This window comes from Schistocerca gregaria, chromosome 8, assembly GCF_023897955.1.
Source record: "Schistocerca gregaria isolate iqSchGreg1 chromosome 8, iqSchGreg1.2, whole genome shotgun sequence".
Taxonomy (NCBI): Eukaryota; Metazoa; Arthropoda; class Insecta; order Orthoptera; family Acrididae; genus Schistocerca; species Schistocerca gregaria.
This window is the reverse complement of record NC_064927.1, coordinates 157,381,420-157,398,360: the sequence shown is the minus strand read 5'-3', so window position 1 is coordinate 157,398,360 and position 16,941 is coordinate 157,381,420. Positions and strand designations below refer to the sequence as shown.

At 41.8% G+C, this 16,941-nt stretch overlaps 1 protein-coding gene across 1 annotated transcript in view; it reads right to left on the bottom strand.

The window, feature by feature from the left end:
* The window catches only part of LOC126283957 (aldo-keto reductase family 1 member B1-like), a 31,563-nt gene extending 19,084 nt beyond the window's left edge, over positions 1–12,479 (bottom strand). The window contains exon 1 of the mRNA XM_049982397.1: positions 12,226–12,479. Coding sequence (XP_049838354.1) covers positions 12,226–12,300 — 75 coding nt within the window. The 5' untranslated portion in view covers positions 12,301–12,479. The remainder of the gene's footprint in view (positions 1–12,225) is intronic.
* Between the last annotated feature and the right edge of the window lie 4,462 nt (positions 12,480–16,941).

The following is a 16,941-nucleotide window of genomic DNA, read 5'->3' as shown; positions in this document are numbered from 1 at the left end:
TCTAAACTGCTTACCTTAAGAGCTATGAACACTTGTCCATCTTTGCTGTTGTGAAACACATCTCTTCTACTGTAATGTCTTTACTGTTACGAACGACTTACAGTAAGTAGTAAATAAATGACAGATTCCTCTGCTATTGTCCATGGATAAAACATACGGTAAACATCTGTTAGTGTCGTTACGGTAAACTGTGGAGGAGGAGGAGATTAGTGTTTAACATCCCGTCGACAACGAGGTCATTAGATACAGAGCGCAAGCTCGGGTGAGGGAAGAGTGGGGAAGGAAATCGGCCGTGCCCTTTTAAAGGAACCATCCCAGCATTTGCCTGGAGCGATTTAGGGAAATCACGGAAAACCTAAATCAGGATGGCCGGAGACGGGATTGAACCGTCGTCCTCCCGAATGCCAGTCCAGTGTGCTAACCACTGCGCCACCTCGCTCGGTCGGTAAACTGTAATCACGTTTCTGGCTAAGTGCATTTCATTCACTAGTTTTAGCGGAACCATATGTTTTCTAATAAATTTGTGAAACGCTTTTCCCTTGTAGTGTTATTTTGTCCTTGTCAGCATAGCAAGACTCACACCATTCGTACTCCTGTTGTGGGATGAGTGAATATTCCGACGAGTGGATGAAGATCCAGGAAATATTAAATATTGCACGTGGAGGTTCAGTAGCCACCGTATTTAATCCTCCTCTAGTGTGAGTGATGCTCCAGGAGCAGTTGCTATACTTGTATAATGTATAGCGTGTCCACGCACTTTGGCCACAAGATCAGCCTGCCTGATGCATACCCGCAAGCGATTGATGAATCAAGGCGTCAGCGACGATTTTCAATCGACGTGTGGGCAGGAATTATTGGTTGTAGGCAACCAGGACATTACATACTGCCAAACAGGTTGATTCGTTCAAGGTATTGTCAGTGCCTATCAAACGACTTGCCGGTCCTGCTAGGGGAGATTTGTTTCCTGCACGATGAAACATCATTATAGTAACACAGACATTCAGAAACCATATTTTAATCTGTCAAGTATTTCCAGGGCAGATTTGTTGTCTAACACGCCCTGCAAACTTTCTCAAATGGTTGTACAAAGAATCTAAACAGCAAAAAAAATTCTACCTTATTTTTAGATTTAGGCGTCAGCTTCATGATGAAGTTAATGGAAATATTTACAGTTAGTGGTGATGTTTCCATTTTACTAATACACTGCGAGAAATCCGAAAAGTTCGCAATGAAAATTGGAGTCACTTTGATTTTGTGTCTGGTGAATATTACACCTTATTTTGCCTCGTAGGAAGTTAAGCTAAGATACTGAATTTTTCTTTACACTTGAAAAGAGGTCTCTATTCGTCTTCAGTTTCGAGAAAATGGATTTTATGTAACGCTTTCCCTTCCGATACAGCACGTGAGAGAATGAAATATTCGTAACACCCCTCACACCGCGTATCGAGATATCGACACGAGATTTTGGAAAATGATTGCACACAAAGAGAAGAGTATTTCACCATGTGGTTAACAAACAAAATTTCCTTATCTATTGTGAAATAGAAGAAACTATATTTTCTTTTTGGTTTTTTCTTCATTTTTTCAAACCATTACTGTATATTTTTAGGAGTTATGACAGCTAGTGAAACGAGAATTTTCTAGCTGAAAAACATGGAATTTCTTCTCTTACGTTACTGCCACCAGTTGCATGTCTAATAAGAGTTTGAGTCACAGTAGCTACTGCAAGGTGAGTTTGTTCAAATTTACTGTGTTTTGGTAAAAGAAGAAAAATTAATACTGTCAACAAGAGAAATGTAGCCATTACTCATAACAGATGATGCTTCTTCGAATGAGAAAAAGTTTACACTGCGGACAAAAAACAGTAAGTCGTTAATTCTTGCAGTTTTGGTAGACTTCCATAACCAACCGTATTTTTAACGGTGAACAGCTGGGACTGAATCTTACAAAACTCTGAAGTAGCTAACACACTGATAACTTGCAGAACAACGCCAACTGTCCGTTAAAGTCAATATCACTGAGGAATTAAGAGATATTTGTAGTAAGAAAACCCAACTCCTCACTCTTTTCAGGCACAGGGACGGAAAGATGGTACGCTTTCTACTGTAACTCTTCATTTGTCACAGATAATTCAAGTGTAGAAACAAAATCCTTTGGTAATTTTCAGTCCCAGCTGTTCGCTGTTAAAAATAAGATGGGTTACGAGATTTTTCCAAAATTGCATCAGTACTGACGATTTATTTTCGTCCAGAATGTTAACCTTCAATACTGCCAGTACCTCGTCTCCTACCTTCCAAACTTCACAGAAGGTCTTCTGAGAACCTCGCAGAACTATCACTCCTAGAAGAAAGGATATTACGGATACATGACTTAACCACAGCTCCAGAATGAGATTTTCACTCCTTTCTTACAGAAGTAAAGTTTCATGAATATTTTAAGATGACGCAACCGCCTTCTGTCAACATATAGCCAAACTAGAACCAACATTGAAAATACCGACATTTTCTGGCGACTTTCAGTTTTACCCGAAGAACTGTTGGCTGTTTTTAAAGGTACGCTAAAAGAAAATAAACAAAAGGATCGGAGAGATAATCAAATCCTCGAAGCCTACCTAGATTTCGTGGGAGATCGGCAGACGCTGCATTTACTGTACGAGACTAGGTACGAAATTTGCTAAATTTTCCATAAGTGAGTGTGGAATGACAACAACACGTCGCCTTGACGATATAGCGATGGCATAAAGCAAAAACTTCTATTTGCTCGCAATATAAAAAGTAAATAAATATCTTTCTGGTATTAAAATTGGTATAAATTTTATCTTACGTTTGGTCTTTAAGTCTGTTGCAGTTTTCTTCCCGACTCTGTCTTTGCTCTCGGAATAAAGATATTTTTCGTTTGTTTGTCATAAAGCACAGTAAACTTCTTTTGTACAAAGGACAGTCTTGGACAGTTGCACAGCCTACAAAACAATTCCACCATCATGTCGTCCATTGCGTGACAAATTAAGCAGAACAAATTCCGAGCTGCACTTGTCGGCTGGGGAGGGGGAGGGGGGGGGGGGGGGTCAGGTGTGGACCCTATGTTTATTTTAATGATATATTTCGTCCTCTGGGTGACGGACGATACTCGCGCCTATCTCGGTGCGGAGGCGAGCCAGACATGCCTTATCGGACCATAATAAAGTGTCCTGACTTCGATTCCCCGTGTGTGTTGACTCGCCGGATTCGTTCACTGTGGCCGACAATGCCTTGTTATCACCAGTGCTGCTTCACATGCCTTGCTAAGTTGAATTCCCGTGTCTCTGTTGATCACGTCGTTAGTTACACGTACTTCGACTGCTTCTTTAATTATGGAGTCTCAATACGTGGAGGCGGATAACAGGATCTTTGTACCTCTCCTGTTCACACATATTTGTAGACATATTTCATCGGTATCTATAGTGAATTTCGGCCAGCAGTTTCATCTGAATCCCGAGGAAACTTTTAACTCTACCTAGCTAAGAAATGTGCAAAAAATCGTGGTCAACTTTTGAACTTTTCAGGTATGACAATGCAGCAAACACCTTCTACATTACCAAATAGAAAACTCTCTCACACATTTACCATTTACGTTTGTAATGGGGTAAGTGTTTCATCTCATTTCTAGACATTCACTCTCTAGAGATAGGGTTTAAATTGAAATTTGGGAATTTCTGAAAGTAAAATTACTTTTGTTTTAAAATAATTCTCCGGAAATAAATGATTTCGCATTCCAACTCAACTAGGAACAAATCCAAATACCAACAGGTCATTTCTGAATATTTCTAAGTGGCACACACTACTTTTTCCCAACTCAATTCTAAGTGCAGTAGGGATATCCTAGTCCCACAACATAAAAAAATGAGTCATGTATATGCCAAATTTGGTTGAAACTGCACCAGCGATTCCTGATATCTGCTTTTATAACACCTCTTTTCACCCGCATCCTCAGCCATAGCGGTGCTAGGAGCATCTTACTGTTCAACTAATTTTTGTTTTTCCAGAAATCGAGTGACAGGTGTACCAAGCATCTTCAGACGCTATAGAGAGGTGCAGTTACGTCACCGTGTCCGCAGTTTGGTGGCCAGCGGGAGCGTTTAAACTCAGAAGAGTAGTCCTGGAGCCACCCTCTAGCAATTCCGGACATGTGGGGTGTCGCATTGTCCCGCTGGAGTCTCCCAAGTCCGTCAGAATGCACAATGGACATGAATGGATGCAGGTGATCAGACAGGAAGCTTCCTTACGTGTCACCTGTCAGAGTTGTATCTAGACGTATCACGGGTCCAATATCACTCCACCTGCACACATCCCACACCACTGCTGACAAGCAGGATCCATGGATTCATGAGATTGTTTCCATACCCGTACACGTCCATCCGCTCGATACAATCTGAAATGAAACTCGTCCGACCGGGCAACATGATTCCAGTCATCAACGCTCCAGTGTCGGTGTTGATGGACCCAGGCGAGGCGTAAATCTTTGTCCGTGCAGTCATCAAGGGTGCACGAGTGGGCATTCGGGTCCGGAAGCACATATCGATGATGTTTCGTTGACTGGTTCCCACCCTGACACTTGTTGATGGCCAAACTTTGAAATCTGCAACAATTTGCGGAAGGGTAGCATTTCTGTCACGTTGAACGATTCCGTTAAGTGGTCATTGGTCCCGTTCTTGCAGGATATTTTTCCGGCCGCAGCGATGTCGAAGATTTGATATTTTGCCCTATTCCTGATATCCAAGGTACACTCGTGAAATGGTCGTACGGGAAAATCCCCACTTCATCGCTACCTCAGAGATGCTGTATCCCATCGCTCGTGAGCCGACTATAACACCACGTTCAAACTCACTTTTAATCTTGATAACCTGCCATTGTAGTAGCAGTAACTGATGTAACAACTGCGCCAGATGTTTGTTGCCTTACATAGGCGTTGCCGACCGCAGCGTCGTATTCTGCCTGTTTACATACCTCTGTATTTGAATACGTTTGCCTATGCCAGTTTCTTTGGCGCTTCAGTATATATATGTTATAAATATATAGACTGGGTGAAAATGTTCTTGACCAACGTTGTTTGGAGTTTTCCACATTGCTTAGAAATGAAAGAAAGAGCAAGTGACATCCAACGCACAGTGGAGGTTACCTTTTCTTTGAACGATTCCGCAACTTTTCTACCAGTATCTGGTGGATGGTAAAAGCATGCGATGACCAATTTGAGTGCACCTAGACCCGTCACTGAAGTCAAAATTAGTTTGGAGATGCTGCAATGGAAAATTCTCTTCCCGAATAATATAACGAAATTTTTTTTCAGGATCTCGTTATATATTTGGGAACTCTTATTTCGGGTTTCAACCAGTTCTGTCCCATTTGGGTGCATCAGCTGTCCTGGAAAGGTGTAAATTCTGGGACTTTGTTACGAATATTTCTGCAATTATATTTTCGGCATTATATTTTCTTTGTACCTTCTTGCCGATCAGTAGTCCTATATTTAAGGATATTCCTCATAAATTTAGTGATTGCTATAACTTTCCCGCTGCTGAAGTCTACTGTTTGGCGTTACATAGAATTCCACAGCGTTGCGCGCAAAATACGAAGATGTTGATGACGTTCTTGGGCGCAGTACTGAAGTCATCAACTACGCGCGCGACACTCTCAATAGTGTGACACCATGTGACAAGTATAGGTTCGTGTTACAGCCGCTCACTTTGCATAATCCACATGCGACAGACAGCAGCCTGCGATCCGCATCTTTATCACCGGTTACGTGTCAGCAGCAAACGGTCACAGCAGTGTTATATAACTGACAACAAGCTCATCGGTCGTCACTGTCCCGTCAAAAAAACATTACTGGTCTGAGTAGGAAAATTTCAGTCGATCCGCAGTCCATTATCAATCAGCTGGTATAATTAAGAGGCTGAAAGACATGAACACTAAAATAGATTTTTCTGACAATTCTATATGCTCCATTAGTGGTACAGAACATAGAATAGACTGTTTAACAAAGTTATCACACTCCTAGTATACAGCAATCACTTCAGGTCATTAGGGCGAGATTTTTGCCACATGATCGTAAGCAAAGGGATGCGACTATTTCAGTGCGAGTCATGCTCGATACGCTTTTATTTCTCGAGATACGAAAGTATTTTGGTGAAACATCATTCTTATCAACGGATCTTTCCACAAACTGTGAAGAGAGAAATACAGTGACGTAGTCGACGCAATTCTTAGCAGACACTTTTTGCAGAAAAACATAAAAATGTGATAAATGTGAGGCAGAATCCTTCCGAAACAATCAAGTTTCATTTTAGACACACTTGTAAATACAGCCTAAAGGTCAATGTAAGATATATATTGCTGTAACCCGTCACATCTACTGATGAGCCAAAACCATGGGGTACCACTACGTACTTAACGCTGTACATTGCTTTAAAGCTGGCGCCGCTATGTTAGAAGCCCCTACAAATTAGCAGACTATTCTTTACAACTGCTTCTTGTTTTTAATTTCTATCGTGTCCAGGCAACAATTGTTTTTAATACTAAATATTACAGTGCTTTCGTGAACAACACAGTGTCAAGGAGACATTGGCAGCCGTTTTTCTGATCTCAAAAGCATGTTTGATCTAGTAATATGACGCATTTGACCTAAATAATGTAGCTTTCTTTTTATTACACTTTCCGAGTAACCAAGAAGCTCTGCGTGTGATGTGAAAAGACTGCTGCCGTAATTCGGTATTTTCCTTAATATGGACTGACGAAACTAATGTTTCATCTATATCACTTTCCCAAAAATACTTAGAATATATTTTGCTACGTCAGGACGGTTTCCATCTTTCCTTCTCACAGCATTCAACCACAGCGCACTTGGAGCTGTACTGATTGGAAATTGAAAGTCAAATTACAGAAATAAAACCACTACAGTAAGAATAAACAGCGCATCTAAAATCTATATACATGAAAGGAAATGTCGCTTTAACGAGTCCATATTGTTGTTGTGGTCTTCAGTCCTGAGACTGGTTTGATGCAGCTCTCCATGCTACTGTATCCTGTGCAAGCTTCTTCATCTCCCAGTACCTACTGTAACCTACATCCTTCTGAATCCGCCTAGTGTAGTCATCTCTTGGTCTCCCTCTACGATTTCTACCCTCCACGCAGTCCTCCAATACTAAATTGGTGATCCCTTGATGCCTCAGAACATGTCCTATCAACCGATCCCTTATTCTGGTCAAGTTGTGCCACAAACTTCTCTTCTCCCCAATCCTATTCAATACTTCCTCATTAGTTATGTGATCTACCCATCTAATCTTCAGCATTCTTCTGTAGCACCACGTTTCGAAAGCTTCTATTCTCTTCTTGTCCAAACTATTTATCGTCCATGTTTCACTTCCATACATGGCCACACTCCATACAAATACTTTCAGAAATGTCTTCCTGACACTTAAATCTATACTCGATGTTAACAAATTTCTCTTCTTCAGAAACGCTTTCCTTGACATTGCCAGTCTACATTTTATATCCTCTCTACTTCGACCATCATCAGTTATTTTGCTCCCCAAATAGCAGAACTCCTTTACCACTGTAAGTGTCTCATTCCCTTATCTAATTCCCTTAGCATCACCCGAATTAGTTCGACTACATTCCATTATCCTCGTTTTGCATTTGTTGATGTTCATCTTATATCCTCCTTTCAAGACACTATCCATTCCGTTCAACTGCTCTTCCAAGTCCTTTGCTATCTCTGACAGAATTACGATGTCATCATCGAACCTCAAAGTTTTTATTTCTTCTCCATGGATTTTAATACCTACTCCAATTTTTTCTTTTGTTTCCTTTACTGCTTGCTCAATATACAGATTGAATAACATCGGGGAGAGACTACAACCCTATCTCACTCCCTTCCCAACCACTGCTTCCCTTTCGTGTCCCTCGACTCTTATAACTGCCATCTGGTTTCGGTACAAATTGTAAATAGCTTTTCGCTCCCTGTATTTTACCCCTGCCACCTTCAGAATTTGAAAGAGAGTATTCCAGTCAACATTGTCAAAAGATTTCTCTAAGTCTACAAATGCTAGAAACGTAGGTTTGCCCTTCTTTAATCTAGCTTCTAAGATAATTCGTAGGGTCAGTATTGCCTCACATGTTCCAACATTTCTACGGAATCAAAACTGATCTTCCCCGAGGTCGGCTTCTACCAGTTTTTCCATTCGTCTGTAAACAATTCGCGTTAGTATTTTGCAGCTGTGACTTATTAAACTGATAGTTCGGTAATTTTCACATCTGTCAACACCTGCTTTCTTTGGGATTGGAATTATTATATTCTTCTTGAAGTCTGAGGGTATTTCACCTGTCTCATACATCTTGCTCACCAGATGGTAGGGTTTTGTCATGACTGGCTCTCTCAAGGCCGCCAGTAGTTCCATGGAATGTTGTCTATTCCGGGGGCCTTGTTTCGACTCAGGTCTTTCAGTGCTAACGAGTCCACATACGAATGAAATGTGATTCCTTTACTCTTAAGACTATAATCTGAACAACTAGTATATCTGGAAATGATGCAAGCTGAAGTTTTTACTAAAGCACTTCCACCAGAAGATAACGTTTGGATCCCCTATTATGGCGGGCCTCGACTTCAATTTTGTGACGTCATGGCTACTCCCCTTACTACACCCTGGCCGCGGTGGTCTCGCGGTTCTAGGCGCGCAGTCCGGAACCGTGCGACTGCTACGGTCGCCGGTTCGAATCCTGCCTCGGGCATGGGTGTGTGTGATGTCCTTAGGTTAGTTAGGTTTAAGTAGTTCTAAGTTCTAGGGGACTAATGGCCACAGCAGTTGAGTCCCATAGTGCTCAGAGCCATTTGAACCATTTGAAACCTTACTACACGTCCATGGTCGAAACAATATGACCTCCTGCTTAACAGAGTGTTCGTCCACCTACAGAATACAGAACAGTAGTGATATTGAGAAGCATGGGTCCATCTAGCCATTGAGAGATTTCCGGAGGTACGTGACACAATATGTCTATCCACAGATCACACAACTCCCGTAGATCGCCGATCGGACTTGTGGTGGAGTTCCGTCGGATTCACATAAGGTGAATTTGGTGCCCAAAGAATGAGCTTCATTTTCATGCTCCTTAAGCTAATGATTCCTGCCGATTTTCTTTCCTGTCCTTCCAGTATTCGAGCTAATGCTTCTCATCTAATAACGTCTACGTCAACGAGACATAAAATCTTCTGTCTTTTTTATTTGTAGTAGAAGAGGCGAACTGGAAAACAGTCATTTTGTTAATGTTGCAGTTCTTATTACTTCCATGGTTGCTAAGAAAATTGGAGAGGAATTCCACCTCATGAGAGACACTTTTGTAATTTCGTTTTCACCCAGGTATGTTTCAACACTTTTTGTGCTGTGTTCAGTGGGTTTCTTTGTTTATTTTTCTCCTCACATGAAGCTACTGGATGTTGATGCTAGGAGCTTCAAGTCCATTGCGCAATCTACAGATTGTCATAGTTTAGTTTTGATGTTGTGGTGTTTTTACTTTGTTTGTGTCGTGATAACACGCTTGGCCAAAAAATCATACAAATGCACATCTAACGAGAAAAACGAAATAAATAAGCGGGTTACCTTGACACAAACAAAATAAAATCTCCCCAACATCAAAGACTATGACAAGCTATATACTACTCAAAAATGGTTCAAATGGCTCTGAGCACTATGAGACTTAACATCTGAGGTCATCAGTGCCCTAGAACTTAGAACTACTTAAACTTAACCAACCTAAGGACATCACACACATCCATGCCCGAGGCAGCATTCGAACCTGCGGTCGCCCGGTTCCAGACTGAAGCGCCTAGAACCGCTCGGCCACAACCGCCGGCCTATAGACAGCGTAGTAGACCTAAAGTTACTAGCATAAATATCCAGTAGCTATGCGTGAGAAAAAAGTAAACAACCAAGCCTACTAAAGATAGCAAAAAAAGCGTTAATAATTCTCTAGATGAAAACAAAACTGCAAAGGTGTCTTGCATAAGACGGAATTCCTCTCCAGTTGAAAAATCATTGTCTCCTTAGAGACAGCTACGAAACAACCTCTTGACGTTCCTAAAAATATTAACTGAACACGAATTATGAGCCCTTAACGACACATCAAGTCCTTGGCAAAGCTGACACGCCCTTTGACCACGTTTCCTTCATTATAGCAGCGATAGTCTACCGACACCTCTGGTTCTTCGGTTATTCTCCAGTTCTTTGCGACTCTGATAGGCCACAAAAAAATCCGCATATGACTGATCTATTCTGAAGACTCCCATGTGCTGTCAGATATGGGAAGTAACCGTGCCACTTTTTTGTTCCCCTCCCCTCATGAGGAGAACCAGTGTGCCGTCTGAGATTCATTTTGGAACGACAGCAGTTGTTCCCAACAAATATTTCGCCAAACATTGTAACTGTACAACTTTTCTTTTGAAATGGGATGCTGAGAGCTTCAAAGCACTGTTATATGTTCTTAATGACATGTTTGTAAGATAAGTAATATTGTAAGTAGGCTGTTTAGGTTTTCTTATTGGTAACGCCACGTAGCGCTCTGTATAAAAATCACCGGCTGTGCTGTGTGCAGTCTGTGGCTAGTTTGCATTGTTGTCTGCCATTGTAGTGTTGGGCACCTGGATGTTAACAGCGCGTAGCGTTGCGCAGTTGGAGGTGAGCCGCCAGCAGTGGTGGATGTGAGGAGAGAGATGGCGGAGTTTTGAAATTTGTGAGACTGGATGTCATGAACTGCTATATATATATTATGACTTTTGAACACTATTAAGGTAAATACATTGTTTGTTCTCTATTAAAAAATTTTCATTTGCTAACTATACCTATCGGTAGTTAGTACCTTCCGTAGTTTGAATCTTTTATTTAGCTGGCAGTAGTGGCGCTCGCTGTATTGCAGTAGTTCGAGTAACGAAGATTTTTGGTGAGGTAAGTGATTTGTGAAAGGTATAGGTTAATGTTAGTCAGGGCCATTCTTTTGTAGGGATTTTTGAAAGTCAGATTGCGTTGCGCTAAAAATATTGTGTGTCATTTTAAGCACAGTTATGTATAATTTTTCGAAGGGGACGTTTCACTGTCTACGCCAAGTCGTACCGCTGTTCATATCTTTGTAAAAAACAAAGCTACAAGGAAGGCAGTCATGCTGGTTGATGTCCACCTGATGGCTAAAGAACATTTGCTTGAAACATTTCCCAATTTGGATCTGGACAAACAGTTATTTAGGGAGGTCAAGATAAATGGGACACCTTGTATATATCTCCGGCAAAAGATCTCAGTCATTCTCACTCCTGTTTTACTTCCACTTTTTAATTTGAATCTTAGTCTAACATTATTGATATGTGAGCAGAGATATATTTTTATAGCTTTATTTCCTAGTACGTCGGATATGTTTGTTTTAATCATGTGAGGATGGAGTTTCAGATCCTAAACTCAAACAACACACCACCCACAATCATAAGAGCAATAGAAAAAGATGCACTCTGGATATACTAATGAGTTATGCTTGCCTTTAGAGCATCACAGTAATTTACCTTCAAATATATATTGAGTTAAGGAAACAATACGTTTAGTGTACGTCTTGTCAGATTTAGTTCTTGCGGCACGAAACATCTCAAAATTCACTGAATGTGGCATATCGAAAGTGAAAATTTTAGAACCTCACCGACTATTGAATAGTTTTCTGCAGGCACCAGTGACTGATAGAAAATTGGATGTCTAATGACAAGCTCCGCGTCAGACCGTTTAAGGCCCAATGGATTCCTGCCGGCCGTCATGTGGATGCCGTATGAAGGAGCATGTGGTCAGCACACCGCTCTCCCGGCCGTTTTGTAGACTTTGCAGACAGAGGAGCCACTACTAGTGGATCAAGTAGCTCCTCGGGTGGCATCGCGAGGCTGATTGCGTCCCGTACCAGCCCTCTCCCCGAGGGAAGTCCCTGGCACTACCAGGAATCGAACCCGGGTTCTCCGCAGCCATCTACGCTAACCACTCACCACGGAAGCGGACGATGATGTCTAGTAGATCAGAATAGACTACGTACTACAACTTTACAGAAAGGAATCATCCATTTCCTGGGAACGGCTAATACCTTTGAATGGATGACTGGTGCACGTAACATCAACTACGAACAGAGACAGTGACAAGAAGTGTAAATGTGATGTTATGGCTTTTCTTCCTTGCCCATTTACCTGAAACGTGCCCAGACCGAAAGCTGGCATGGTGCGGCCATTGTTGAGCTTCACTGTTGGAGCGATCGTCGGCATGGTGCGCGGCTGCTGTAGATGAGAGGTTCACTGTGCTAGTGTGGGCTTGGAGCGATGCGGACGGCTCACCAGTGGCTGAGGACTGCGGCAGGGGACCAGCGAGCTGCGTGGAGTGGGGACGCTGACCTTGGCTGCAGATGTGTCCAGAGATCAGCGCCGAGTGCCGCGCTCTTAAACTCAAGTGTGTGCGTAACCGTATCTCGATATTAGCTCGTGCTGATAGCCTCGCCCCCTAATGGATCTCTGCAGCGCGATGGAACCAAAACTGTAACACAAGTAGGAGTTTTCAGACTCTTAATATTAACATTTTTGTTTTTCGCGACGTTTCGAGTTTCTGTAGTTTAACAACGAAATCTTTCGCGAGGAATCAAGAATGCTATTGCCAAGCACAGCCTAACGAATAACCACAAAATTTCGTTTGTGCAGATGCGGTTTATAGCTCACACTTCAAACTACTGGAACTCGTAAAGATATGGGATTCGTGTTTAGCAGGATGTAATCGAGCATTTGATGCAGGCAGATTGCAATTCTTTCTAACCCTGCTGGAGTTTTCGGGACGATATGATCTGGAAAGGAGTCTGTTCTTCCATATCGTTTTTATATTTAAATGCTAGGGGTCTAAACTTAGTGACTTTGTGCTTTAATGCACTCTACGTAGCCTAAGGCTCAAATGAAAAAGAAATGGGTTTTCTCCACTTGTCTGTAGCTTAAATTCTTACACTTCCGTCTATAATACACAACATACACAAACATGAATGTTGTCCAACGAGCACATATGCTCGTAATTTGCTATTAAGAGACCAGTTAAAGGCACTGCTATCTTTGTAACACGAAAGTTACTGGATTGGAGCAGTTTTGTCCTGAATATGACGTAATGTAAAGTCGAAACTGGTAGGCTAGACATACGCCTATATAACGGCGATTGGTATTGCTTTTATTCAATATACAAATACTGGTAGTAAAATTTTATTTATACATGTCTGAGATATACACATAATTGTTTTTATAACAATGCAGGTCTTTCCTTCTTCATTGTTGTAATTCGTGACTATAAACAAAAATGTAGGTCGCTTACTATGTTCAAGTTATCAAAGCATTATCGCTACCAGTAATGTTTCGCCAGCTGTTGGGTCTGTTAGGTGCGGACGCAGTTCGTGTATCTAAGGAAAAGATTTCTGTGTAGCTAAAATGACGAAACGATTTCCTTCTGATGAGCAGTTGGAAACGTTATTAAATGCGTGTATCAATTAGGAGAATATTTGTAAATATGAAAGTCACACCAGTGGCGACAGCATTCATCCTACATATGTATCAGAAGAAACTTCACACATTCGTACGTCACACACAAGCAGTGATTCATTCAAAAAGTAAAAATATTATCTGTAACTTAGCACCTTTTCCATCATTGGAAGAGCATCCAATGTAAACATCATAAAACTAACTCTGGGTACAGGAACATATGCTATATCCAGAATAAGCGATATGAAATCATCTTTTCAAGCTATTGTGACCGATAATATTCAGAGTATTGTGGTGGAAATGACTAATATTGAGGGTCAAGATGTTTATAGAGACAGCTGCGAAGAATCACATCGAATTATACTTTAAACCTATATTGGTTTGTTATTACTGGTTGGTTTCAACAAAGAGTCTATGTGATCCGGAAATTCCGTGATGTCACAGAAACGCTTTAATTGTTTCTCACGTGCTAACGCTTGAATAACAAATCTGGTCGAAGAGCAAGAAAATAAAATGAAAAGCAAGCACTAATAAGAGTTCTGTGGGAAAACTGTGTGGAAATACTATCGAAATCCTGATATTATTGTTTATGAACATACAAACCTAAATTAAAAATTGCCATAACACTAAATAATTTATGAGTATTACGCCCTTAAATACCAATGGGGTCATTATGATCCGAAAGAGCATATGTGTACAGTTTTTTTAAGGAAAAAGAGCAGGGTTAACAATTTTCATTCTTTACAGAGAGCGGGTTGTTTCAGTCAGGGTGAGCTGATGGAAAGGGGCAGGGAGGGGAGACAGGTCTATGTTAAGAAAATTTGGAGGGAGGGGGGGGGGGGGGGGGGCGGGGGTCCCACTTTATTACACGTTGTGACGAAAACGAAGACGGTGGGAGCGACATTTCATCGTTGGAGCCAGTGATACATAACTCTGTAACAGTTGTACTTTTAGATCTGCCCAAGGTCTTTGACTCTGTAAAACGAAGGTCTTGGTATTATTAGGCAGTTTCAACTACTATGTGCTCTGTATATACTTACAAAAAGTACGTTTTAAATATCATATTTGTAATCTGTTTTTACATCATTGATGCTAGCTCCTTAAAATGTACATCAAACGCTCACAATAATAATAATAATATTCCAAGACGATGAACAACAACCATCACTTGACGTGTACTGTTATTTCGTGAGCCGCAGCAGAAAGGTGCGGTAGTACACTTAACTCACGATGTTGGTACACAAACTTTATCGCGAGACACAAACAGTAGCTGTGTATTGGCATTGCTCTTATCACTTACTCCTGGAAAAATACCGAGAGTGCTATCTGTCGAGAAGATTACGTGGAGCTCTGGCACTTATCCTGACGTGCGTCAGCGACGTACCAATTCGAGTCCCTGTCTCTCCTGCACGCAGTATGGTTCAAATGGCTCTAAGCTTTATGGGATTTGACATCTGAGGTCATCAGGCCCCTAGACTTAGAACTACGTAAACCAAAGTAACCTAAGGACATCATACACATCCATGCGCGAGGGAGGATTCGAACCTGCGACCGTAGCGCACACAGTATGTGCTAGAAGTCTCCAGGTTGCCCACAGACTGCGTCAGGTCAGGCTACAAACAGCAGTGCCTTAAACACGCCTCGAGGATGCTAATGTACATTCAGTGATGGGGCACTCGACACTGGAGTGACCCGTTCGAAATCCCGTGGTGGAAGAACTTTTCATAGCCAGGCCCCCTAGCTGCTTTTTGGGAGGAGTAGCTGTGCAGTGGCTACACGTAAATTCTACACCTAGTTCTGCATGCATATCCAGGTAGTGACCTTATGGTGTGCGATGGAGGTTACTTCACGTACCACAGTCAAATCGCCCCCCCCCCCCCCCCCCCCTGTCATATTCCATTCGTTAAGTGTGCATTGGTAGGACAACTTTCGACATGCCTCCCTATTAGCTCGAACATCCCTCATTAGTAATATATTTTACTGGGACGTACACCTCCAGAATTTCAGCTATAAACTCCGTCATACACAATGCCTCTCGTATTTCGTCTGCTTGAGCCCCTATGTTCTCGTTCTTACTAAAATATAAAGTGGCCTGATGCGAAGCTCCTCGTTGGATCTTCTGTACTCTTTGAATCCAAACTGATAATGTTGCTTGACTGATAACAATATTCAAGAATCGGTATAATGAGTCTTTTGCATGTCATTTCTTCTGTGGACGAAGTAAGTTTTCAGGAAAGTTCGTGGATAAAAAACAAAAACATTGAAATTTACAAACGAGATTACAATGCTATCAGAGACGCCAAAGGAGCTGTTGAATGGAATGGATAGTATCTTGAAAAGAGGTCGCAAGGTCAACATCAATAAAAGAAGAGCAACAGAGTGGAGTCGATTTAAAACAGAAGAAGCTCGGGGAGATTAGGAAATGAGACTGTGAAAGTAGCAGGCAAGGTTTACTATTTGGACAGCAAAATAATTGGCGATGCCGTTAGTAGAGACGACATAAACTGCAGACCGGCAGTAACAACAAAAGTATTACTGAAGAAGATAAAGCTGTGAAACGTAAACGTAAACACAACTCATGGATTAGGTCTTAGGCTCGTTCCAGCTGACTGACTGCTGCCTAGAAGGCAGCAGCACTAGGAGCAACATGCAAGAAGTCATCCGTATGTCGCCATTCCCTCCAGCCGTTAATGCCAGTAGATGAATCCTGCTGATGCCGCTGCTTCTTTATTGAAACAGCTCCTAATTTGGGCTCACGAGGCTGAATACACCCCTTTCCGTACCTCCCCAACTCAAAAAAGTCTGTGATCTCGTATCATTTCACACCGAAAGCAGCGTCGCTGTTCGGCTGCGGAGGCATCCTCAGAGATTTGTTAACAGCAAAGAACAATTTCAGTGTTAGGAAGGTACTACACTATTACACAGTTCCAGGACAACCATTGGTATCAGTTACTCCATTAAATATCTGGGCGTATGGGTACGTGTGATTCAATGTGGAACGACCATTAAAAACAAATCGCAGTTAAAGTTGTGATCACACTGTCATTCATTAAAAGACTCCCCAGAGAGTGTAACACATACAATATTGTTCGTCAGCCTGAGACTTATAGCAGATAGGACTGATAAAGGACTCAAGGAAGAGCAGCGGATTTAGTTACGATTCGTTTAGTAAGCTGAAATCGTCACGGTGATGTTCATCTGAAGACAGAGCCAGGGGCTACAAGAGAGGCGTTGTTCACCACAATGTGTGTTACTGTTAAAATCCCGAGCGCGTACGGTCCCCGAGGAGTCATCATTGCTTCCTCCTGCGCATATCTCGTGAAAAGACCACGAAGGTGAGATCAGTGAGATTCGAGCTTACTCACGGGCTTACCAACAATCGTTCCTCCCGGGGCCTATTTG